This window comes from Apium graveolens, chromosome 10 (assembly GCF_009905375.1).
Source record: "Apium graveolens cultivar Ventura chromosome 10, ASM990537v1, whole genome shotgun sequence".
Classification (NCBI taxonomy): domain Eukaryota; kingdom Viridiplantae; phylum Streptophyta; class Magnoliopsida; order Apiales; family Apiaceae; genus Apium; species Apium graveolens.
In genome coordinates, this window is record NC_133656.1 from 193,665,320 (window position 1) to 193,690,403 (window position 25,084).

The following is a 25,084-nucleotide window of genomic DNA, read 5'->3' on the forward strand; positions in this document are numbered from 1 at the left end:
CCAGACCCATCAATTACGTAATATAATCGGTATTTGGCTGGGGTTAGAACTCTAAGACTCAACTATTATTTAGAGTTTAGAAGGGTTATTGGATTTTATAATAATTTATGATATAAAATATTTATTTATTTATTTATTACGCAATTTAATAACACAATAATTTTGTAAGTTTTTTTAAATTACCAAAAATTATAAAAATTAACTTTATGAAAATTAAAATATTTATAAAATTAAGTGTATAATATGCATAAAATTAATATATCATCTTTTGGTTCAGTCTAACCCACCACAGTAACTCACATTTCCTTTAAACTTTCTAAAATCCCATTTTTGGTTATCTAATTTTTAGATTTAGTTAAGTCAAAATTCCATGGTACGTCTAGTTCCTACGAAACACCTGTAACTTAGTTACTTAGGTGATATGTGATCTTTCCGAGTTACGTGATTGTCACATATTCATAATTTTTATAACCGGTATTATATACCAAAACTCTTATTTTACAAAATAAATAAAAAAATATATTTTGATAAATAGTTCTATTTCAACAAAACAATAAGAGTGAAGAAAAGGCGGGAAAATCCTCATACTCGGCCAAAGCCTCACACACAAGCACACATAGTAGCCGCTCCTTTCTTAATTCCTCTCTAATCATCATCTTCAGATCTCTCTCTCTCTCTGGCCGTGAAAAATGAGCGGTGGCGATTATCGCCGGCGAGGATTCGATCGGAAAGACAGCAAGATCTCGAAGAAGCAGAAAATCATTCTCTCCGCCGAAGAGAAACTCGAGTCGAAGCTCGGTTACGATCTCTTCACTGAAGGAGATAAGCGTCTCGGCTGGCTCCTCACTTTCTCCTCTGTAAGTATAGTTTTTACATACACACATCTGTGTGCATTAAGTATTTGCTCGAATTGAAACAGTTCAATTTGACCTAAAATCTAGTTAATTGAAAATTTGAAAGTGTGTCCATGCTTCATCAATGTGTATATGTATGGATATTGTGTGTAATTCTGTATATGCACTTCCGTTTCACTCGAATTAGGCTTCGATTTTAGTTCGAATAGAAACATTTTATACACAACTAATACACACACACACTCAATTACTCATCAGTAAGTTCACACACACACACACTATTCAGTTGAGCTCGGATTACACTTAGATCGGAGTTTGTATCGTAACAATTTATTTTAACCTAAAAAACAAATTAAACGGGAATTACTACTGCAATATATTTTTTGCGCTTTGAAATAATGAATTTATATCTGTATATAAGCTTAAGTGTCGGATTCAAATAGGAACCTATGAATTTAGCTTGAAACCTAATGAAATGAATAATTTTATTGATTTTTTGTGTTTTATAGTCGTCTTGGGAAGACGAGGAGACAAGGAAAGTGTATAGTTGTGTAGATCTCTATTTTGTTTGCCAGGTATGTACATATTATTTCTGTTCACAATTATTTTAGGTATGACTGTTTTTTCGTAACTTTGTTTGATGTACTGATTGTGAGTTTTATTTTTGGTAAAAGGATGGTTCGACTTTTAAATCGAAGTACAAGTTTCGGCCTTATTTTTATGTGGCAACAAAGGTATGTGAGTAGCTAGTGCTTATGCAGTACTGTATCTTGATGTTAAGTTTGTGCATAAGCTAGTGAATTATTTTTGTTGATGCAGGATAAGACAGAGATGGACGTTGATGCATATTTAAGGCGACGATACGAAGGTCAAATTGCTGATATTGAGATTGTAGATAAAGAAGACCTTAATCTTGTAAGGTTTTGAATTTCGTTAAGTTGTACAACGGGTTTGTGTAATTTAGGGTAGTAACATATTAAAATTTTTAGTTTCCGTAGTATCTCAGGAGCATGTCCTTGTATCACTACTCTGAATTAAACTATGATATATATTGGCATATATGATTTTCCTCAAACGTGAGGAATGTTTTTTTTGCTTCTTATTCATTTCTTCATATCCTGATCACAGAAAAATCATCTTTCCGGGATTCGCAAAACATATTTAAAGATATCTTTCGATACAGTCCAACAATTGATGAATGTGAAGAGTGATTTAGTGCATGTTGTCAAGAGAAACCAGGCAGAATTTGATGCTGCACAAGCATATGAATCCATATTGGCTGGGAGAAGGTACTTACTTCCTAGGTCAAATCCAATATTTGTTGAGTAGCTAGTGCCAGTTATATTTATGTAATTAACTTTTGTCAACACAAAAGACAAACCTAAAAGATATCTGGGATGCTACACTATTGGTACTTATTATGATTGATTTACAGCAAACAACGAGCTCAAGATTTTATAGATTACATCAGCGATCTGCGAGAGTACGATGTTCCTTACCATATTCGCTTTGCCATTGATAAAGGTTATATATGCAATTCACTCAATTCCTATTTCATTTTAGACCTTGTTTAGTTTCTTTCTAACACTTTTAACTTTAATTTCAGATGTAAGATCAGGGCAGTGGTATGACGTTAGTGTGTCTAGTACTGGAGTTACGCTAGAAAGGAGGACTGATCTTTTGCAACGTGCTGAAGTTCATGTTTGCGCTTTTGATATTGAGACCACAAAGTTGCCCTTAAAGTTTCCTGATGCCGAATATGACTCAGTAATGATGATCTCGTATATGATTGATGGACATGGTTATCTGATTATTAATCGAGAGGTGCACATGAATTAGCGAAATTTGTATATTATATTTCATTTTTCAAGGACTTTCCGGTGACACTAAATGTTTCATAATAGGGTACAGTTTATTAAATACCGAATTTAAACTATTTAATAATCTCTTGAACTTTTGCCAAAATTTAAAAAGGTATGATAACAAGGAAATGTAATATATAATAATTAATACAACCAGTTACGAGTTAGGAAGTGAGGCTGTGAATTAGTATTGCGGTGCAATTCCTATTTTACTGCAATCAAAATTTGCCAATGTTGCAATTAGCCTGACAAGTTTGGTAATATCTGCAACGTTTTGTTTAGACATGCATTTGCAGACGCACTTACTGCTTACTTTTAATTTGCTTCAGTGTGTTGGAGAAGATATTGAAGATTTGGAGTACACTCCAAAGCCTGAATTTGAAGGGTACTTCAAAGTCACAAATGTTAAAACGGAGGTAAAGTTTGTATGGAATTATTGTCAACATTGAGGTGGATACTTATGTTATCAATTTATTTTATCTGAATTCCTTTTCTGTTGCAGAAAGAGCTTATATGTCAGTGGTTCACCCACATGCAAGAGTTAAAGCCTGGTATATATGTCACATACAACGGGGACTTTTTTGACTGGCCCTTTCTCGAAAAAAGAGCTGCTCATCATGGGCTGCAAATGAGTGATGTATGATCTTATTCTTAATAGTTTGACAAATAATTTACTACAAGTTACAGGTTGTCAATTAAGCTTCGGTGTTACTGTTAACATTGAGGCCATCAATGTGGGTTCTAAGACAGATTTTTTTTAATGCATTTATCTGTTTATATTATATGCGTAATTCTATATATGCAAGTTCTCTTGTTTGTATGTTGTCGTTTCTACCAAGGTGAAAAAATTAGAATATAATGGAACTGATAGTTATGTTTCTATAACACAAAAAATGTTCAAGAGGATTAAAAGCATAAGATATAGTGAACACTGTACCTTGTATTTAGTAATTGCTTTACTATCAATTACGCCATATCAAAGCTTTTCTAGATAAAGATGTTGTAGGTTGTCCCAAAAAGATGATTTAGTTATTAAGTTTAAGCACAAGAATTGTTTAATTTAACTGTAATCTTCTCTAAAATAGACCGATAGTGACAAGAAGTATGACTTAGCATAGATTCGATGAACACTGTACCTGGTGTTTAGTAACAGCTTCACTATTTAGCGTCAACCAGCGGTTTTTAATTACTCCATGTCAAAACTTTTCTAGATAGATTTGTTGTAGGTTGTCCCAAAAAGATGATGTAGTTAATAAGTTCAAGCACAAGAGTTATAGAATATAAATTCATTCTTTTCTAGAATAGAATAGAAGTGACAAGAAGTATGATTGACACATTACTTTCTTTCATTTGCATATTATGGTAGTAAAGTCTGTCATGTTAAACGAATTTTATTTGATTGTGAACTTTATAAGCAGATAAAAAAATCATTTTTTTTAAAGTAGTTATAATTTATTAAATAATAAAATTTGCCTTAAAATCCTTTAATACATGGAATTTCGGAGCAAGTATATGTAGCGAATCATGCATAAATAAATTATATGGTTAGATATATCTACCTTGAAGATATCACTTCAAGTGTCTAATTTTTTAACACTAAAATGACTTGTCAGTATTCATTACCCTTGCCTTTTGGTGTATATTTCGACAAGAATGATACAGGTTTTAGTGAACTTCCCTAATAACAAAGACTGTAACTATAATTGCATCTTGTGTTAATTATCAACTAAGTCCTTTCTTTTACCTTGATATTAAGATACACAAGTTCCGGTATTAATTAGCCAGAAAAAAAAGTTCTAGAGATATTACCTTAATTTTGAAGATACTTACCTTTTTGATATTAATTTCCCTTCCAATGTTTGTGTGGAATAGTAAGGCCTACTATAAGCCATAAGTTTTTTTTTTAATGTTGATTACTTTCTAATTCATTCTCATCCCACTGCAGGAACTAGGATTTCAGTGTGACATGAATCAAGGGGAATGTCGTGCAAAGTTTGCTTGCCATCTTGATTGTTTTGCCTGGGTCAAACGTGATAGTTATCTTCCTCAAGGGAGCCAAGGCCTCAAGGTGCATAATTCTAATTTAGGTTCAAGTGCTTATTATTTGTAGCTGTTGAATGGCTTCTTTCAGAGCTTACATTTAAATTTGACGACGTTTCTTCTTTTTTTAAGGCTGTTACTAAGGCCAAATTGGGGTATGACCCATTGGAGGTGAATCCTGAGGATATGGTTCGTTTTGCGATGGAAAATCCCCAGGTGCATACATTTATTTACTCGTGTATATATTTGCTTCTTCCGAAACTGGGTATCAGATATAAATTTATGCAGGAAAGAAAGACTTGAAGTACATGATGTGTTTTTTTAAATGAAAAGAGCATACCTTGATTTTCTTGCGAGTGGATTTAGATTTAAATAATGGTGTGAAGTTTATTGCCTTGTATTCGGTAATGAATGGAATGCGACATTAAGAGTTATTTGGTTTAAACTGTTATGAATGCGAATGGCCTGTCTGTAACTTTTGCTTAATATCATATATCGTCCCGGATATGTGGTATTTTACTTAAAACACCTTGCTGTAATAAACAATCATCTTATCACTGTTCTCATTGATGGGAATAAACAGATTGTATTTTTTTTTTCAAATTCTTGTTTTTAATTGTTTATGGAGTAATTACATCCTATTTTATAGTATATATTTGTTGGACTTGTGTATGTGTGTTGTTTCCGTTGACTTATTATGGAAAATATACTACAGATGATGGCGTCCTACTCTGTATCTGATGCCGTCTCGACTTACTACTTGTATATGACATATGTTCATCCTTTCATTTTCTCCCTTGGTACAATAATACCGATGCCACCTGATGAGGTTCTGCGAAAAGGAAGCGGAACCCTTTGTGAAGTGCTACTCATGGTCCAGGTACGTAGAATAAGTCATTAGAATAGTGTTTAGTATTCTAATCACATGTCTCTGTCCTCTATTAGATACTCTAGGTAAGTTATCTTTTGTTTTTGGTTTCACTAATAATCTAGCTTTCATATATGCAGGCATATAAAGCAAACATTATTTGTCCAAATAAGCACCAATCTGATCCAGAGAAGTTCTTTGGTAATCAGCTCCTTGAGAGTGAGACATATATTGGTGGCCATGTAGAGTGCCTAGAAAGTGGCGTTTTCAGATCTGATCTCCCAACAAGTTTTAAGCTCGATCCATCTGCTTACGTGGTACCGTAAATTGATCCTTTTTGATTGCTAGATATTTTTACAATTACATGTTAAACTTACTGTTACTTGAATGTGGCCGCCATAGTCCTTGATAAGTGATAAATCGATTCGTGTCGAAGGTTATGACTTGTGCAATCATTTATTGGTAGATGCCTGCCAGTGTTTTCTTCAACTTAATTTGTCAAATCTAAAAAGAGATACTAAATGCTATTCTAATTCTTTATCATATGGTCAGATTCACAGTGGAAGACTCGGAATGTATATTTCTGTACCTTCATTTCACATTAAAAGTTTTTTTTTGCACGTATTTTGGCAATCAATCTATATTCAATAGCTCGACATACCTTGGATTATACTAAATAGATATTTTTAGCTGGAAACAGGTATTATTTGTACATTTGTGATGCATTTATAGACATAACATGGTAATTAATTTTTTTCTTGGGTTAGTTGATTTTAATATTTCTGTTGCTTATAATTTTGTTGTTTTATGTGCTTTTTAATTATTGTAGATCTTGTAATATAAATCTAATACTTGTTTCATTTTGGTTTAAACTTTAGGTTTTGGCATTATAATTTTTTAATTTTTTAGTGGTGGTTTCATGATCTGGCATCACTTTTCAACTTTTTTGTGAGTCATGTGCATAACTTTTATTTACTTTGAGCCATATCATCTTATTTTTCAGCAACTCATAAACAACCTTGACCGTGATCTGCAATATGCTATAAGAGTAGAGGGCAAGATGGATGTTGATTTTGTCTCTAATTATGAAGAAGTGAAGAGTGCCATCATGGAAAAGGTGACGTTTGGTTTGATTGTCAAGTTTCAACTAGTTCTAACTTCTAACTCAACAATTCCTGTTTCCCAACTAGTAATTTGAACTAAATAAACTCCATGAGCACTGAAGTCAAAAGAATGAGGAGAAAACGTTAACATATCGATTGTAATAATTTTAAATACAAGAAAGCCAAAAAGTTGGAAAAATCCTCTTTGGTCTTTTATTTCTATTCTCTTCTTCCTATAACCATCCCTTAAATAATTTTGAAATTCTCACATACAAAGCAAGGTATCTTCCATTAATTTACATTTACCTCTTTAAACTTTAAAGTCTATTGCAAGCAATGCCATCAATTCTATTGTGTAACTTTTAGTTTTCTTAAACACATCTCCTGTTATCTTGAAATTATAGTTGTGGAACTTGCTTCACTCAACCTAGTCAGTTGAGCTAGGGTTTGATCATAGTAACCAGTATGTATTTCTATTGACTTGACCTACAAACCTGCAGCTGCGGAGCTTGAGAGATGCACCTTTACGTGAAGAATGCCCTCTCATCTATCATTTAGACGTGGCTGCAATGTATCCAAATATTATATTGACAAACAGGCTTCAGGTATGATACATTAAGTTACTATCACTACCGCATTGTAGGATAGATAATGTCATTATATCCCTTACTACCGTGTCCTGCAGTGGACACCATAAAGTGTCTCAAATTTTTAGGCTACTCCACTTGTTACCATTGCAGTTAGCATTGCAACTGATGTTTCAAGTAATGTCTTTGTTGCATCTTTCCATATTCACTGGATGTATTATTTTGAAGTCCTATATAATTCTTGGCAAAGTTCTCTTAAATCAGCCTGTCTATATTTTACCCCTTAAATGTTATTTTAAATGCACAATAACCATAAGCTTAAATGGTATGTTATGCAATACCAGCCACCATCAATAGTTTCAGATGAAGTGTGCACTGCATGTGATTTTAATCGACCTGGGAAAACTTGCCTCCGAAATCTTGAATGGGTTTGGCGTGGGGAGACATACATGGCAAAGAGAAGGTATTTTATTGCATATGGTTTTTCCTTCTTTTATCTTCATGTTCATTTTGTGGTAGACATTGTTTTCTGTTTATTCATAATTTTAATTATGCAGTGATTATTATCATATAAAGAGGCAACTTGAATCTGAGCTCGTTGATGGTGCGGATGGGCATCCATCAAAACCTTTCCTGGACCTGCCGAAAGTGGAGCAGCAATTAAAGCTGAAAGATCGTCTGAAGAAATATTGCCAAAAGGTTTGTTTGTAGCTGCTCTTGATAAACTAGCCGCCTTGGTAAAACCTTGTGATCTCACATGGTCTTTCATTCTCGAATACAGGCATATAAACGTGTTCTTAACAAGCCAATAACAGAACTTCGAGAAGCAGGGATTTGCATGCGAGAAAACCCATTCTATGTCGACACTGTCCGCAGGTAGGTTATCTTAGAGGTGTGCATATGCCCTTTGTGCAGATCTTAATATGTAAATTTAAATGCTTACATATATGAGCATTGTTATGGTTTATATTGTGTCACTTTCTTTTGTTTAAGCTTTCGAGATAGAAGATACGAATACAAAGGGCTTAATAAAGTTTGGAAGGGGAAACTATCAGAAGCAAAGGCTAGTGGCAATCCTATTAAAATCCAAGAAGCGCAAGTATGTACGAGTGCTTGAATATTTTGCATTATGTCGTAGGCCCTAAAGTTAACGATCTTTAATCCGTCATACTAAATTCTGCACACCAATATATGCAGGATATGGTAGTGGTCTATGATTCATTGCAGCTGGCTCACAAGTGTATTTTGAATTCCTTCTATGGATATGTCATGCGCAAGTATATATCCTACACTCTTAATTGTTTTTTAAAGATATATAGAGAGTATGTCAAGTTTCTGAAACCTCAAAAATTTCAAACATATTTTGACGTCGAATCAATATGATATTCTGTAACCTGAATACGAAATATGATAAAGGTTATACTCAGAAGCTTAGTACAGGTTACGTAATTTTATAAGATCTGTTACAATTGTCTGTAATTTTACTAATATTCAGAAGCTTCGTAAAAATGTACATGAGATTCGGTGTGATTTGTAGTTCTGTATTCTGATTTTGTTTTTTACCGGGACCTTCCTGTACACCTACTGTGTGTGTGAGAAAAAATGGGCAGAGTCAAAACCTATCGAATTTTTCTTATCCTTCTATGTTTCAGAATGTGCATAACTAGTTTAATTTCAGGGGTGCAAGATGGTACTCTATGGAAATGGCAGGAGTTGTTACATATACTGGAGCGAAAATCATCCAGAATGCTCGCATACTTGTTGAAAAAATTGGAAGACCGCTTGAATTAGACACAGATGGTATATGGTGCGCCTTACCTGGATCATTTCCAGAGAATTTCACTTTTAAGACAAGGTATAGTAAGCAAAGTCTTCACCATCTACTTAGAAATGGAGCATCATTAAATATCGGATACACCAAAACCATAATAAATTCGTGATGTAATTTCAAGCTGTCTAATCTGTACTGAACGTAAACGACAATGTTTTAAATGTTGTGGTTTGCATGTGTGAATTTTTAAATGATAATGTTTTTAATGTTGTGGTTTGCAAACCTAATAGCTTTTCTGATTATAATTGTTTCATTTTAAAAGTTATGACCATTTATGGGGGCTTCGTATCTCAGGGACTCGAAAAAAAAGCTCACAATATCTTATCCATGCGTGATGCTCAACGTTGACGTGGCAATGAACAATACAAATGATCAATACCAGGTTATTGATAAGCTTAACCTTATTCGTTTCTGTTATAGTATTATTAAGAGCTATGTAATGTGCTGCCCAATACTTCCCTTTTATTAAAAAACCCTAAATTAGTTTCTGCTTTGCAGACACTGAACGATTCTCTGAACAGAACCTATACAACTCACAGCGAATGCTCAATTGAATTCGAAGTGGATGGGCCATACAAGGTGATTTGGATAGATTAGTAGGCTTTTCAACCCATTACGAACTTGATTCTGTAGTAAACCCAATCATTCGTAATACTATCTTTGGCATGCAGGCTATGATTCTTCCTGCTTCAAAGGAGGAAGGAATTCTAATTAAAAAACGATATGCTGTATTCAATGATGATGGGACCCTGGCTGAGTTGAAAGGTTTTGAAATCAAGCGAAGAGGTGAGCTGAAGCTCATTAAAGTTTTCCAGGTATTCTCTTCTTCACATTGACCTACCAAATGTTTATTTTCCAGTCAAGTTGTCAGATTCTTGTCCACTTTCCTCTCTTTATAATATACAAGTTACAAAATAATTCACTAGTTCTATTACTATAACTTTGTTATTAGACCTTTAAAAATTTGCCTGGCTTGCAGTTACCAGAATTTTTTCTGTGCTGTAGGCCGAATATTAAACCGTTGCACATCATGATCTGGTTTTCCAGTTTACTACAAATGCTTTAAATATGAAAATTTAAAGACATAAAATATATCTCGAGAGTGTTTTGGTGCTTCACTACATAGTTGATGTAGTATTCTCAAAAAAAATTAACATAAAATACTTGTTGGAGATACAAAATGTCAAAGTATATGTTACAAGTGCTCGAAGACAAAATAATGAGCAGTATTCCCCTGAGATTACTTACAAAGAACTATAGAAGAGACTAGAAAGGATTATTAAAATTTAGTTTTAAGTTTTAGCTTGTTATCTCTATCGGGAATTATAGGCTATGTATATAAATATATTTGGCCTAGTCGGTACAAGAATTAAAAGACTCGCACACACCGCTATGCATCTAGTGAGGCTTGAACCCTCTACCTCTTAGCCACTTGGAGACTTGGGAGAGTCGTAAAATCAACACTGTATATATGTCAACTAATGAGGCTCTGGCCCGTAGATGATAAATGATAGATCAGTTATGCTATAGCTATGCACAATAATATATTGTGTATAACTGTTTGTTAGCTTTTCTTCTATATTCCTTTAAGTGGGTCCATATTATACAGAAAATTTTTCTATATGGCGGACTATTGTGCATCTCTCATTGCCGTGCACTTGAATTACCATATTTCTGATGTGTTTGTGCTGGCAGATTCTTATATGTTTTTGTTTTGGTATTAAGAGTAATCTCTTCATTGCAGGCTGAGCTTTTCGACAAATTCCTTCACGGATCGACCTTAGAGGAATGTTATGCTGCGGTTGCTGCTGTTGCCAATAGATGGCTTGATCTTCTGGATGTATGTAAAGGAAACATCAAGGCTACATGTGTTTGCAGGGATTATATAATCACTAGTCTTCTAGAAATTGCTCTTATGTTGTCATAATTAACCCTTCAAATTAATCTTAATGCTTATATACACTATTTTCGGCTGCATTCAATTTCACTGAGGTTTACTAACAATCCAACCCTGTTCATAGGTGTTATAAATCCATGAAAATGAACTAAAATTGGAATCAACTTTAGTCCACATGATAATTCAGTACAAAATCTACTTTAAAGTCGGAGCAAATAGGTCAATATTCCGGAATAATATTTTATTGCTTTAAACAGTTACTATTTGAGATACAACCATTGATACACGACGAATTATTTAAATTTTGTAATTTGATAGATGTTTATGTCGAGAAAGGGCATGTTATGTACTTTAATATTGTTGTAATTAATTCCGATCACTGTTCTTAGAAACCAATTATAATATTTCCTACTATTTAGTCTTGGGTACCCAATATAAGGGTATAGGAAAGTAACTTTAAGTTTCTATCATTTTCAGAATCAAGGCAAAGACATTGCAGATAGCGAGTTGCTCGATTATATATCCGAATCAAGCACAATGAGCAAGTCCTTAGCAGACTATGGGACTCAGAAGTCATGTGCTGTAACCACAGCAAAACGACTTGCTGACTTCCTTGGTGATGCAATGGTGAAGGACAAAGGATTGCGTTGTCAATATGTTGTTGCTTGTGAACCAAGGGTATGTATATCTTCTAGCTAGCGAATGGATTTATTATTATTATGCATCAAATGTGGTTGTTCCAAATGAATAATAATTTAATTAAAAAAGACATAGAATGTTTATACTCATTTGATATTGCTCTCTTTACTTAAGATAAGCCTAATGGAAAATAAAAAGGTAATGACAACCAAGTTACTGGCCTTTGAGCAGAGGCCATGCACCCTAGGTGTTACATGCATTATGTTTTCTGAAACATGTTTGATGACGGCCATTTTCTATATTATATAGGCCAATTCTATTTGATGCTATTCAGTCTTTTGGTCCTAGATGCTCTTTGGGTGGAGTTATCATTTTGAAATGATCTGATAGTTATCTTTATTGGGAGGTACCTGTGATTGAGACATTTCATACCTTAAATCATTGGATCATTTTGAAGATTTAACCACTTAATTTAATTTTCAATTATATTATTCAAAGAATTTAGCAAATAATGGTTTGTTTTGGAATGTTTTTTTGCTGTGATATTCTTAGTAGCGAGATAGTACAGAGGAAGAACTAAGATCGGATCAATCCACAAATGTTTGCATCCAACTAACCGGGATAGCCCGATAGGCCCCCATAGCTGTAATTGTAAAATGACATCGCCATGCCTTTTTTTTTGCTAAATACATCGCCAGCTTTTCTACCAGCATTCACATAAATTTCGCTATATGTATCTTCAGAACAGAAGCTGAATGGGAGGGTGATCCTAGACAAATTAGTCTTGTCAACTTGTGGATAATTTGGGATTGGCCCATATGCCTATTTAGGAATCATGGCACGGGTATCTAGTAACTGGAATAGTTTACCCCCCCCCCGCCCCCTCTCTCTGTTTTAAGACTTGTATCTGGCATGAAATCCAATGCAGCAGGCTTCTTACCACAAACATGAATTGCACAAGTATGTCACTTTTCTGCCAGTTAGTTTCCATGAATTATAGTAAAAGAGTATAACTAATGTCTTAGTACTAGTGCATAGGTGCTTCTTTATGCATGTTGGTAGCTTTTGTCTATCATTACTTGGGTAAAGTATATTTCTCTGTTATTGCTTTCTTTTTTTGTCAATTAAGTTAAATTATTCACGTGAACAGGGAACACCAGTAAGTGAACGTGCTGTTCCAGTTGCATTATTTGAAACTGATGCTGGTAAGAATATTCGTAAATATTTCCAACCTGTAATATTGTCTTTTACAAGCAAACAAGTTCAGGTGATTATAATTTCAATGCAGAACTTATTAAGTTCTATATAAAGAAGTGGTGCAAGATTTCATCAGATGTCGGCATCAGGTCCATAATTGATTGGTCCTATTACAAGCAACGACTTTGTTCAGCAATTCAAAAGATTGTTACTATTCCTGCTGCAATGCAGAAGGTGTTAATATTTATCTATTATTGTTAATACAATTGTCAGCTCTTTATGCTTGTACTGACGCGATACTCTACTTTTAAGGTTTCAAACCCTGTACCTAGAGTTATTCATCCTGATTGGCTGCATAAGAAGGTTCGTGAGAAGGAGGATAAATTTCGCCAAAGAAAGTTGGTTGACATATTTAGTTCGAAGATTAAAGATGATGCTAAAGGACAGAGAGCTGTTGCTGATTCGGATAATCACGGAATAGGTGGACATAATGTAGAAGATATGGAAGACTTTAGGACCACTGAAAAAGTTTCTGCTAAAGGACCTCGACCTATTGTCCGCTGTTATGAAGTTAATAATGGGAAACATTCAGTTAAGAGTAGTAGCCAAGTGAACTCTTCTAATCAACACACTGAACATAACCAGAGCGTAAACGAACTGTTAAGAACACAGCAAGAAAATGAGATCTGCATGAAAGATATAGACAGAAATTCGGATTACCAAGGATGGCTTGAATTGAAGAAGAGGAAATGGAAAGAGGCCCGTGAGAAAAGAAAGCGGCGAAGGTACCTATCTGACTTGCATTTTGAGAAGCATCTTTCTGTTAACAAGAAAATTAGACTTTTGCTTCATTTCAAATTTATTGTAATAGCTCTTCACTTGTTGGTGCCCATTTTAAAGGTTTTGGCGCAGCATACTTGCATGGTTTTGCAATATCAAGATTCGTACTATATCAATATCTTAGTTAATCGAGGTGGTATAGATAGTAATTTATTAAGAGCTTTTAGTATCCAATGTAAGCTAGGAAAGTGTAAAATCTTCTTCATAGGGATGCATTGTTAACTGTTCAATTATTTTGGCCCATAAGATTCATCTTCAGAAATTCAACAGAGATCTTGCTGCGGTTTCCCCTTGAAGTTCTTATATTGAATCTACTGTTATGTTTAGTAAATTCTTCCTATTGCATTGTGAACAGATGCTTCTTATAAATTAAATAGCAGTAGTTTCATTGCATGTTGCAATGAACTATGCATTTTAATACAAATGGTTTGATAGTTTGCATTGCATTGCCTCTGTTGTGCAGGCTGGACAATGCAAAAGATCCACACCACATGTCTAATGTCAATGGGCCATCAGGTGGAGTCAATCAGAAGCAAACTCAGGGAAAACCTGGGGTCAGTTCATACTTTGAGAAACAGGAATTGGCCCTAACACGATCCCACTGGCAGGTGATTTGACCTAAAGCATTTAATCAGCTCTTATCTGGGACCCTAAATATAGCTGTTAATTTCGTTTTAACTTTTTTTTGTGCAGATAATTCAGATTGAACCTAGTTCCCAGTTTGGTCGTTTTTTTGCATGGGTTGCCGTACAAGGAGCTATGCGCAAGATCCCCATAAACGTGCCTAGAGTTTTCTACCTGAACTCTAAAGCTCCTGTTACAGAAGATTTTCCCGGGAGGCGCGTCAACAAAATTCTTCCACACGGGCACCATAATTATAACTTGATTGAGGTACATCAACTTCCTTTTAATCCGAAAGGATCAACCTTGCAAGTATATGAAACCCCTTTTCATGGATGTTTTGTTTGCTTTTGAATGGAATGTACTAGGTGATAATTGATGAAGATCAATTTTGGGCAGAAAGCAGGAAACTAGCAGCTCACCTTTCTGATCCTGAAGTCGAGGTCAGATTTTTAACATGAAACTTTTAGACTCTTAAAAGATAATAAATGTTTTGTTCAAACATCTTAGAGTCAGTTTGGTAACTTTATAAGCCATTTGTTGATCCTTTGTATTAGTTTCATTGAACAGTTTCCCTTGAAGAATCGCTGGAACACTGGTCGTTACTAGGATGCAATATAATTTACATGTAAAATCATAATTCATAATGTATAGTGATACTTGTTTTTGTTTCTATGCTCAGGGTATATATGAAACCAAGGTGCCATCAGAGTTTAATGCCATCTACCAGATCGGCTGTGTTTGCAAAGTAGATAAATCGGCTGCTAAGCGGAGTGCTCAAGATGGATGGAGTCTGACTGAGCTGCATATGAAGACCACTACTGAGTGCTCTTACTTAGAACAATCATTCTCATTTTTCTACTTGTACCATAGGTATATTTCTGGTAACGTAGTCAATGATAGTAGTTCTTGGTAAATATTATTGCAGTCAACCTGTAGATGTATTTGGACATCTTTAATTTATTTAAAATGACATTGATATGTAATAAACATGAAAATAAGTATACTGATCAAATATTAAGGCACCAACACCTACACCTTCATCTGCTTATGTATAGATACTATAAGCTTATGTGCCGATACTATAAGCAGCTTGTAATATTATAAGCAATTTACCGGATTCAGTTACTTGATATGCATGCCCAAAAACATGAAAAACAGTCTTTAGTGTAATTAGCATCAGGTCTTGGGGCGCCTCAAATAGTTGAAGACCGATTGCTTGTATGCCAGCCATGTATGTTTGAGGCCTCAATTTAAGTATTCTGTCTCTGTAGTTAGTCAGGCCCATAAGTAAAAAGATGCATGTAATAACAAGAACATTACCAAAAGTGCTTAAAATAAAGGTAGTAGATGTGTTCTTTATCTGTATAAAACCAGAACTTGAGAAAATAAAGAACACTCAGGACTGAATGTCACAGTATACAAGTCAGTATTGATTTCTTCATTGCACTATGTTTTTAGAACATATCAATCCCTAATGTTGATTTTAATATTGTTTTTCTGTAGTGGATCCGAGGGACGGGCAATGTATGCCGGATATTTTCCTGCATCTGGAACAATATCAGTTGTCTTGGTTAATACTGTTCAAAATAGGGAAATAACACCAAATATTCTGGAGAGACAATTTCGTGATGCTTGTCAAGCATTTTCCGTCGATGCTTCGGTTTTCGGAGATGGTATTGTTTTCAAGGTTAGTCAGGTGTTTTATACCGGGGCAACTCTTTTTGGCTACTGTCCTCTTTGTAGTTTCTTATAGCTTTATCGTGCTGATCAATATTTAGGTAGATTATGCTGGCTCCATCAAGGATGCAGAGAAACTTCTACAAAGAACTATAGGCGAATACAAGTAATCTTCCTATCTTTGCACTTTTTTGTATCCCTTGGTAGCTAAGTTACCCGGACTCGGGTACGGGTGCGGATCCAAGTGTCAGACTCGTAGTTTTTAAAAAATTAGGATTCGTGGACATGGATCCAAAATTGGACACGGGTGCGGGGATTCGGTGTATATCCTTCACATAAGCGAAATTATGCCTACTTTTTATACATTACATTTGTAAATTCGTGTCTTCTACCACATAAAGTAAACAAATACATAATTGTTTATGACATACTAATTACATAAATCAAAAACATAACATGAAATAGTAATCTATAGACATCCCTCCCTATAATTAAGAGGATAAAGTTTTTGTGAGGCCTTGTAAATCATTTTGAACCAGATTCTTTGAGGTCGTCAAAGTGTCCGGTTTCCATTTGAAGGATCCGAATCAGATCATACCCACACCCATGTCATGTCCGATGGACACGGGTGTGAGGGCAAAATTGAAGAGTCCGGGTAACTTAGCTTGGTAGTTTAAACTTCATTCAGCATCAGCTCATTTGATATCCTAAGCAGTGTTGGGTTTTCACTGTAAACACACTTGCAAAAGTACTTGCACGAATTGAGGCCAGTCATTTGGCATAAATGAGTCCTTGTAATGTTTTTCCTTTAAAGGATGGATCACAGATCAAACAGATTTTTTGATTATGCTCGAAAGTCAAAAGGTAAAAGTGTCTGAAGATAAGGCAGTTATTAATGAGCACATTGGAAAAGCAAGCGAGCAACTAAGAAACTATCTCAATAAAGTACGTGCCATATAACTTGTTGTCTTGTCTAGCTCGCTATGAAACCCCTCCAGTGGGACAGGAAGAGGAATTGATTGTATTGGCAGATTGCATACGCCTATTTGAAACTACACTTAAGTTAGAACATTGACTAGGAAACAATGCCCTATTGGAGCAAGATGAAGCTGGCCTTAGTAGAGACCCAAAATCCAGAATGAAGCTCTCATTATTTTTTTCTTTATGCTTTTGTTGACAGAAACCGACATCCAGGACCAGGAATTGCTGTTATCGAGTGTCCATGTGTTCATTCGATAAAGTCAGGGATACGGGCTCTAAATGAATTTCCTTGTGTCAGTATGCCTTCCAATGCTAATGATAGTCAATATCAGGTAGTTCAATTCTTTCATTAGATGCACAAATGTTTTCTCTTATTCTTTATAGCTGGCATTCACATTGGCTCTTCGATTTGCCTAGGCTATTGGATGGCAAATTGTGGCAACAAAGAAAGGGATGCAACGGTGTGCTGCATCATCTCAATGGTTAAATGAGAGGATTTCTCTTTCACGATATGCACATGTAATGTTGTTAGTTCTCTTCCTATCTACTAAAATTGATAATGATCATTTGCTAACTAGTCTATTATGGTACTAAAACAGATTCCGTTAGGCAATTTTGAACTTGATTGGCTTATACATACAGCAGATATCTTTTTTGCCAGAGCATTACGCGATCACCAACAGGTTGTTTTTTGTCATATTTAAATTTACATTATTTCTTCTTGATTTATTTGTAATCCAATGATTTGCTTAGCTGTTAAACACTTATACTTACGGATTGCTACAAAAAATGAATAATTATCTAAATGTTGTCAGGTTTTACATTTCCAATCAATTTTTTAAATGTAGCCAGTGTATAAATACTAAACATGCAAGCTGACTCTCTAAGAACTTTAAAATGGAATAGATCTGGTGAATAACTCCTAATAAATTACCTATCTACATCTGCCTTATATAGTATGTGCATACTCTAGGTTATTAGATGATTATATATATACTAAGCCAGATTTGTACTCAGGTACTTTGGATATCTGATAATGGCAATCCAGATCTTGGAGGAACTAATGAAGAAGATTCATGTTATGCTGACGAGGTTAGCGTCAAAGTTTGCCCATTTTTAATCAGATGGGAAAATAAACCCTTATTTGTGGAATCCACAGCTACCTAGAAGCATAAATTTTATTGACCTTTTCAAGTACTAAACAGTGGTTTCCGAATAGGTTGATCAACCAGTCCTCACCTATCCAGGAGCATATAGGAAAGTATCGGTGGAGCTTAAGGTATAAAAGTTTCTATCCGTATACCCTCACCCCACTGTGCTACTGTTTTGTTACAAAATGAATGTATGATTCCCTAATTTTTCATTTTTTGCTTATGTTTACAGATACATCATTTGGCTGTCAACGCTCTTCTAAAAAGCAACCAAGTAAATGAGATGGAGGGAGGTGCTTTATTTGGATCCGAACTTGACTCAAGTACTGGAGCCCATGATTTTAACGAACAGTCTGGTTTCGATGAAGCTACTTCTTGTGCACCAGCATTCCGTGTCCTCAAACAATTGATACAAAGATGCCTTGCAGATGCAGTAACTTCTGGAAATGTTTTTGCTGACGCAATACTGCAACATTTGTATCGATGGCTATGCAGGTTGTTTTGCTTACAAGTTGTTTGTTCATCTTATGCTTACTATGTCCATTAACATTTTCTCTGTTAATAATTCAGTCCACACTCAAAGCTTCATGACCCAGCCCTTCACCGCATGCTTCACAAGGTAATCTTATTTTACACAAGATTTGTCGGTCATTTTGAGCTCGTTAAGTGTTTTCGGATAGGAGGTTTGCTGTTTCCTTCTTCATTTACTCTATTTCTTTCTGAAAATTGTTTCTTACCTAGCGACAGAAGCAAGTTCACATCTCATTAAGTTTGTTAACTAATCTATGGATTAAAAAAAAGAAGCTACAACAGTATTTACCAAATATTGCAGAACATGATTGTTTTCATATGTTTTTACATTTAATGCTTTTCTGACTTTTTTTTATGTTGTCAGGTTATGCAAAAGGTCTTTGCACTATTATTGGCTGAATTTCGAAAGCTCGGTGCTACTATCATATTTGCCAACTTCTCAAAAATTATAATAGACACGGGAAAATCTGATCTATCTGCAGGCAAAGCTTATTGTGATAGCTTACTCAGAGCACTGCAAACAAGGTAGGTCTTACATAATCTTTAAAGAGATGTAGCTGAATAGTAGTCAATATCAGGAGTTATCTTCTTTAACCCTGGTCTTTGCTATCCCAGGGACTTGTTTGAGTGGATCGAGCTTGAACCTATGCAATTCTGGCATTCTTTGCTATTCATGGATCAGGTAACTCCTTCAGGGGTCTGGTTCATCTCTTTGAAAATAGTAATAAATGCTAAATGTGTCTTAATGCTAAAACAAATTTTGGAAGAAAAATTCAGCTGCCTTTATGGATTTCTTGAGTAAAAAGTTCTGGCTAGAATTATGATGTGCATATGTTTTTGTTCACTTGTATGGATATTTTGTCAGACAGTATCTGAAGGCTTTTTCTTTCTGGTGCCAAAATAAAATGGATAACACGGTGTTCTTTAATATTGATTAGACATGTTTATGTAATATTTCTGTCCGGAGTCTCTGATATGGTTTTCTTTGTTTTCCATTTTTAGTACAACTATGGTGGTATTCAGGCTAAAGTTGATGGTAAATTATCCGACGATATTGCAAAAACAGATAAGGAGGACATGCTTGATGAATCTCAAGTAGATATTGTACCTAGCTGGAGTGTTGTGGAAAACTTGCCTAAGGAAATGCAGGTTAACATGCCTTTTTCAGTAAATTTTTATTTGCAACGCTTGGTTACGAACTTGGCTATAGTTTATTAATCCTATTCATTTGGAAACATCAGTTTCTTTCGAGGTTCGGCACTCATCAAGAAAAATTTGTTGATTTCGCATGTGATTAATCCCGCAACCTACTCAATTCATGTGCAGGATCACTTCATATTGGTTGTCTCTGAATTTATCTATCTTCCTTGGAAAGAACAAATTCTCAAGAGAGAATCTATGAGGAATGGAAGTTTATGCACTCCATCAATAACTGCTGCAACTGCCGAAGCATTTGAGTCACAAATGTCTGATTATATGAGGGGACAGGTATATGTTACAATAAATGCATTTTGTTTTGGTCTTTCTTAGCTTAATAAAACAATCTCAACGTCCTACAGGTTGCTTCTTATTTTACCGGTAAACTTCTTGGCATTGTTCGAGATGCCAATCTTCATATGAAGGGAATGGAAAAATCTTTGAATGGAAATCTACAAGTTGGTAATGGTATATATACAGGGGATCCTGCACTGGAGTTCATTAAGCACGTATGTGCTGTTATGGCACTTGACCAAAACGTGCAGCATGATATTCTGGTAAACCTTTTTTGTCCTAGGTCATGATTTTTTTCATTTTCTGAACTGATTTAATTAAGTTTTAGAAAACCAAAAATACCTCAACAGTCAAAATGCACAACCAGATTCTCGTGCAAAAAAATATGAATTGAACAAACTCATTTAGGCGAGTCATATAATTTTAAATAACTCAGTTATGCGATGTCAAATATATCAAAGATATTAATCTAGAAAACCAAAAATACCTCAACAGTCAAAATGCACAGCCAGATTTTCATGCAAAAAAATATGAATTGAACAAACTCATTTAGGCGAGTCATATAAATTTAAATAACTCAGTTATGTGATGTCAATTATATGAAAGATATTAATGTTTACAAATGTATGATACACAAGAGATCTTTCCTGTTGCTGATCTTTATTATTTACTAAAAGGATTGTATCCAGTACGCAAAGCTCCCACATAAATAAGAACCACCTACAGACTTTATCATTTAATTAACCCAAGAGAGTAATGGGCTCACAGGTGACCGAAAATACCATCTTCTGGAATCCAACTATTCCAGAAGCCATCAACTACTTAATGGTAGTTATGGTTTAGTAAGTGGTCACAGTTGGTCGACATATACCGAGTTATTTCCGAAAAACTTCTATATAAAGGTATGAAGTATGAACTGAAGATGCTATAGTCTAATAGAAGCGATATGCAAGTGGTAGCATCAAGTATCATTCTTACTTCCGCACGGTTTTTCTTGTTGTGTATAGCTTTTATGTTCCTACAATCTGTCATATTTACCTAGTTATTCAAACTAATGTGAATGAGCCTAATGAAGTTGAGTTTAGAGATTAATAGCATGTTTTTTTTTACTAAATGATTAATAGCATGTTTTAAAAGTAAAAAAGTAAACGATTACATGTTTAGAATAAGCTTGTAAAAGTTTTTAGACATATTATGGACTCTAAATATATCAAACTAATATATATGAATTCTGCTGACAATTAACATGCATTTAGAAACTGCATGTGCACATAAGCCGAAGGGCACTGGTCTTGCTTAGATGTTCTAAGAGTCTTTTGTCATGTCTGTATTCACAGACTATTATTTGATATGTTTTAACACATGAGATAAATAACTTATTAGCTGCTGTGCATATGACAGCGGATAAAATCTCTAAAATGAACCAGGTTTGTTCTGGATATTGAATTGATGGTTTGTTTTTGCAAATTTGTTGTTGTACAGGTAATGAGAAAGAATCTCCTAAAGTATGTTCGTGTGAGGGAGTTTGCTCCAGAGGCAGAGTTTAAAAATCATTCCCTTGGCTTTTCTTTACCGAATGTCATCTGCAGGTACAAAAAGTTGACAGGTCAAAGTTTAGAAATAAGCTAATATTTTAAAATTTTATATTACTGTAATGTACTGCAGCTGACCGTAATGTTGTGTAGCATGTGTTTCATGTCATTTTATGGATTAAAAGCTTGTGAATATACACACAAGGATATAAAAGTTTCCAACACAGTAGTACTATAAAAGTTTCAGATTTCGTAGTTTGGGACTGTGCATTGTTCCCCTAGCTGTGATGCTGAAAATGTAACCCACTTTATTTTTGTTAGAGAAGAGAGTGATAATAGTGGGTCTAAGTTGTAAGATTTGAGGGTAAAGTTGTTTATCTCTTAGTTGTGCAATATTTATTCCAACTGTTAGTTTTCAGTTTTACAAAGCTGCTCACTCATATTTTATGTTGTCAGCTACTGCAACGATTGCAGAGACCTAGATTTATGTCGAGACAGAGCTTTAATGGCTCAAGAATGGCGTTGTCAATGTGGGCAACCTTATGACCATGAGGTGATGGAGAATGGCCTTCTCCAGATTGTACGACAAAGAGAACGCCTTTACCATATACAAGACTTGGTGTGCCTCAAGTGCAATCAGGTGAAAGCTGCACACATGGCCGAGCACTGTGCATGTGCAGGATCGTTCAGGTGCAAAGAAGACTTTCCAGAGTTCCGTAGCAAAATGGAGGTCTTTTTCAAGATAGCTAAGCAGCAGAAATTTCAACTACTTCAAGAATGCACCTCATGGATTTTAGAAGTTAGTTAGATTTTAGCTCTGTACACCAATTTTGGTATCAAGCTTGCACATAACTATAGGATACCTGAATTGACTGCCAAATGCAGTTTTTAACCTAACAAAAGAAAAATTGCCCTGCAAATGTAACCTACTGCCCTTCATAGTCATACAACCGGTCATTCTATTGCCACTAGAGGTGTTGCATATTAGTGATACACTTGTAGTATTCTCTGTGCATAGTCAGGATCAGAGCATATCAGTAATTTTCTGGATGTTCATATTGTACATAAAGTTTATAAGTAATATACAGCTGTATCATAACTGGCACGCGTTAGTAGATATCCCTGTTGGTTCACATATTAGATATTGTATTCGCTGATATGGTGGACCCTCTCCACTCCTGATTACAGGTATTTATCATACATTTGATCTTACTATTCAGTAAAACTTGGGTTTTCTTTCATTTTCTTAATTTGATGATGTCCGTACTGAACATAACTACAGACATGCTATGTAGCTGTCCAAGAATAAACAGAAATTCCATTTGATTGGATGACTGTTTTGGCGATGAAAGATAGTAGCTCCAACATTAACATACAACGCTTCAGAAATGCAGGGGACCCAAATGCAATTCAGATTAATTACATTTGAAGTCGTTGGTCTTGTTTCATGCGTCTTGGTCCGAAATTTGTGCTCTAATTCAAAATCATGAATTGTCTTATACCCAAAATTTGGCATTGGAGTGACTCGGGTCAGACGCGGGTTGATTAGAGTCAAACTCGGCGCTGCAAAAGAGGTGACGCGCCCAGTTCCCTAGGACGCGTCCATTTTAGCGGAAGTGTTTATCAAAGTGGTCCTTTGAAAAGGGAGATAGGAGGCGCGCCCACGAATGTAGGACGTGCCCACATTTTGTGGAATGTTTATTTGTGATAATTTTGTTATAAGAAGATTTGAAAGCACCTATCTGGTGTAGGACGCGTTCTGGAACGGTAGACCCGTCCACTGTGGTGGAAGTATCTAGCAATGGTGGTCAATGAAGGTTGAAGTACGCGTCCAGAGGCTTAGAACGCGTCATGTCTCTATGGAATGTTGTGAGGGGTAGTTGGAAGAAACAGTGCAGGTTTTATGAAGGTCAAGACGCGCCCAATGTCTTAGGACGCGTCCTTTGTGTGGCAGATGCATTCTCAAGGATGAACTCAGGACAAAGCATGCATGGAAAGGAGCAGTGGAGAGTTATTGTTACTAACATATTTGTTGCAGGTACTCTTTGAAGAATTCCCTCCTTGAGACGGTCGAGGAGGGGGATGTCCGTGAAAAGCTTGAAGGCCTCCAGGGGTATGCCTGATGATTGAAGGCCTCCTCCTGTATTCAACGGGTGTCCTCGTTGGGGATGCGGGGTTAAATTTGGTGTGTGCTTTGGGAACTCTGTTCTTGTATTCAACGGGTGTCCTCGTTGGAGAACTTTGGAGTCATCCTGCACTTTGCACCCAAGAGCTTGGGATCACATGTCCTGCTATCTGGTGGGTTATCCTCATTCGGGGGACAGGGACGTGTCTGACATTTGGGGTGAACCGTGGCTATACCTGCGTCTGTACGTCAAGGGAGATAGCTGTAGCGGAGTGTTATCCTTGCGCAGGGAGATGCACTATCCGTGAAGTCCTGCGATTACGGACGAGTCTTGGGCCTTCGCGGTTGGGCCTCATAGTTGGACATTCCTAAAGCTAGCGGGACGCGGACTTTGGATGGGCTTCTACTGGACCTAGGAATAAGAAGTCTAAGTCCATTAGACTTCTTGTTCTACGGGAACTACGTCAGGCTTGATCCCTATATAAAGGGTACGTAGGCACATTGAGAGGGTAAGAAGTTGAGAGCTGATAAGAGAGCCACCACTTACTCTGATCAATCTTAGCCTAAAACAACCACAATCAACCACACACCGCTTAAGTTTCCGGCAAAGAACCACCGTCACAGATCTTAGTTCCGGCGAGAAACCTCAATCTTTGTTGTTACCAGATTCCTCCGTCAACAAATTGGCGCTAGAAGGAGGGCTGCTAATTAAGGTCGTAATCTTAGGAGGAAAAGATGTCTTATAATCGTGAAGGAAGTTCTTATGATGGAAATGACAGCAGATCTGAAGGAGAAGGCGGGGGAGGCTACACTCGCCATGAACCCTACGTTCCCAGAAACATAGCGGATCCACCAAGAGCTCCTGATGTGGGGGGGACACCTCCAGTTCTCATCAGCAACGCTGATATCTTGGAGCAGTTGTATCGCATGGGGGATACTCTTAACAGTTTTCACTCAAGATTGAACACGGTGGAGCGTCGAAGGACGAGGAGAGGTCAACGTTTCCCCCGTCACGGTCATGCCTTGGGGAAAGCCCTTGTAGTTGAAAGAGACACCCAGGGCAGCGGGGAAAACCCGCGAATCACTCCGCGGCGCTTGGAATATTCTGATGATGTAGAGCCTATTGTGGAGCTTGTTGATGAGGACACCGATGGTAGGGAAATGCCTCGCCTTGGTAACCAGGTGGTGCCACACCCACATAGGTCTGGGCGTACGATGGACGAACGTCGTCGTGCGGAGAACCCTCAAAATCAA

The 25,084-nt window shown here is 36.0% G+C and overlaps 1 protein-coding gene across 1 annotated transcript; it reads left to right on the forward strand.

The window, feature by feature from the left end:
• The first annotated feature begins 586 nt into the window (after positions 1-586).
• LOC141692252 (DNA polymerase epsilon catalytic subunit A-like) lies at positions 587-22,845 on the forward strand. Its single transcript, XM_074496991.1, has 49 exons — positions 587-857; positions 1,364-1,429; positions 1,529-1,588; positions 1,674-1,769; positions 1,983-2,143; positions 2,290-2,378; positions 2,461-2,678; positions 3,046-3,132; positions 3,219-3,353; positions 4,662-4,784; positions 4,889-4,972; positions 5,472-5,636; positions 5,765-5,941; positions 6,628-6,741; positions 7,228-7,332; positions 7,659-7,777; positions 7,872-8,013; positions 8,096-8,190; positions 8,308-8,413; positions 8,512-8,591; positions 8,993-9,169; positions 9,440-9,527; positions 9,644-9,724; positions 9,817-9,960; positions 10,890-10,985; positions 11,520-11,720; positions 12,832-12,886; positions 12,970-13,112; positions 13,191-13,663; positions 14,182-14,326; positions 14,412-14,609; positions 14,708-14,782; positions 15,022-15,212; positions 15,846-16,029; positions 16,121-16,185; positions 17,200-17,332; positions 17,418-17,519; positions 17,600-17,683; positions 18,018-18,092; positions 18,220-18,279; positions 18,384-18,646; positions 18,722-18,770; positions 19,047-19,207; positions 19,298-19,364; positions 19,685-19,831; positions 20,009-20,170; positions 20,242-20,436; positions 21,656-21,762; positions 22,162-22,845. The coding sequence occupies exons 1-49, from the start codon at positions 690-692 to the stop codon at positions 22,511-22,513; spliced, it is 6,663 nt and encodes a 2,220-aa protein (XP_074353092.1). The 5' UTR covers positions 587-689; the 3' UTR covers positions 22,514-22,845.
• Positions 22,846-25,084: the final 2,239 nt, after the last annotated feature.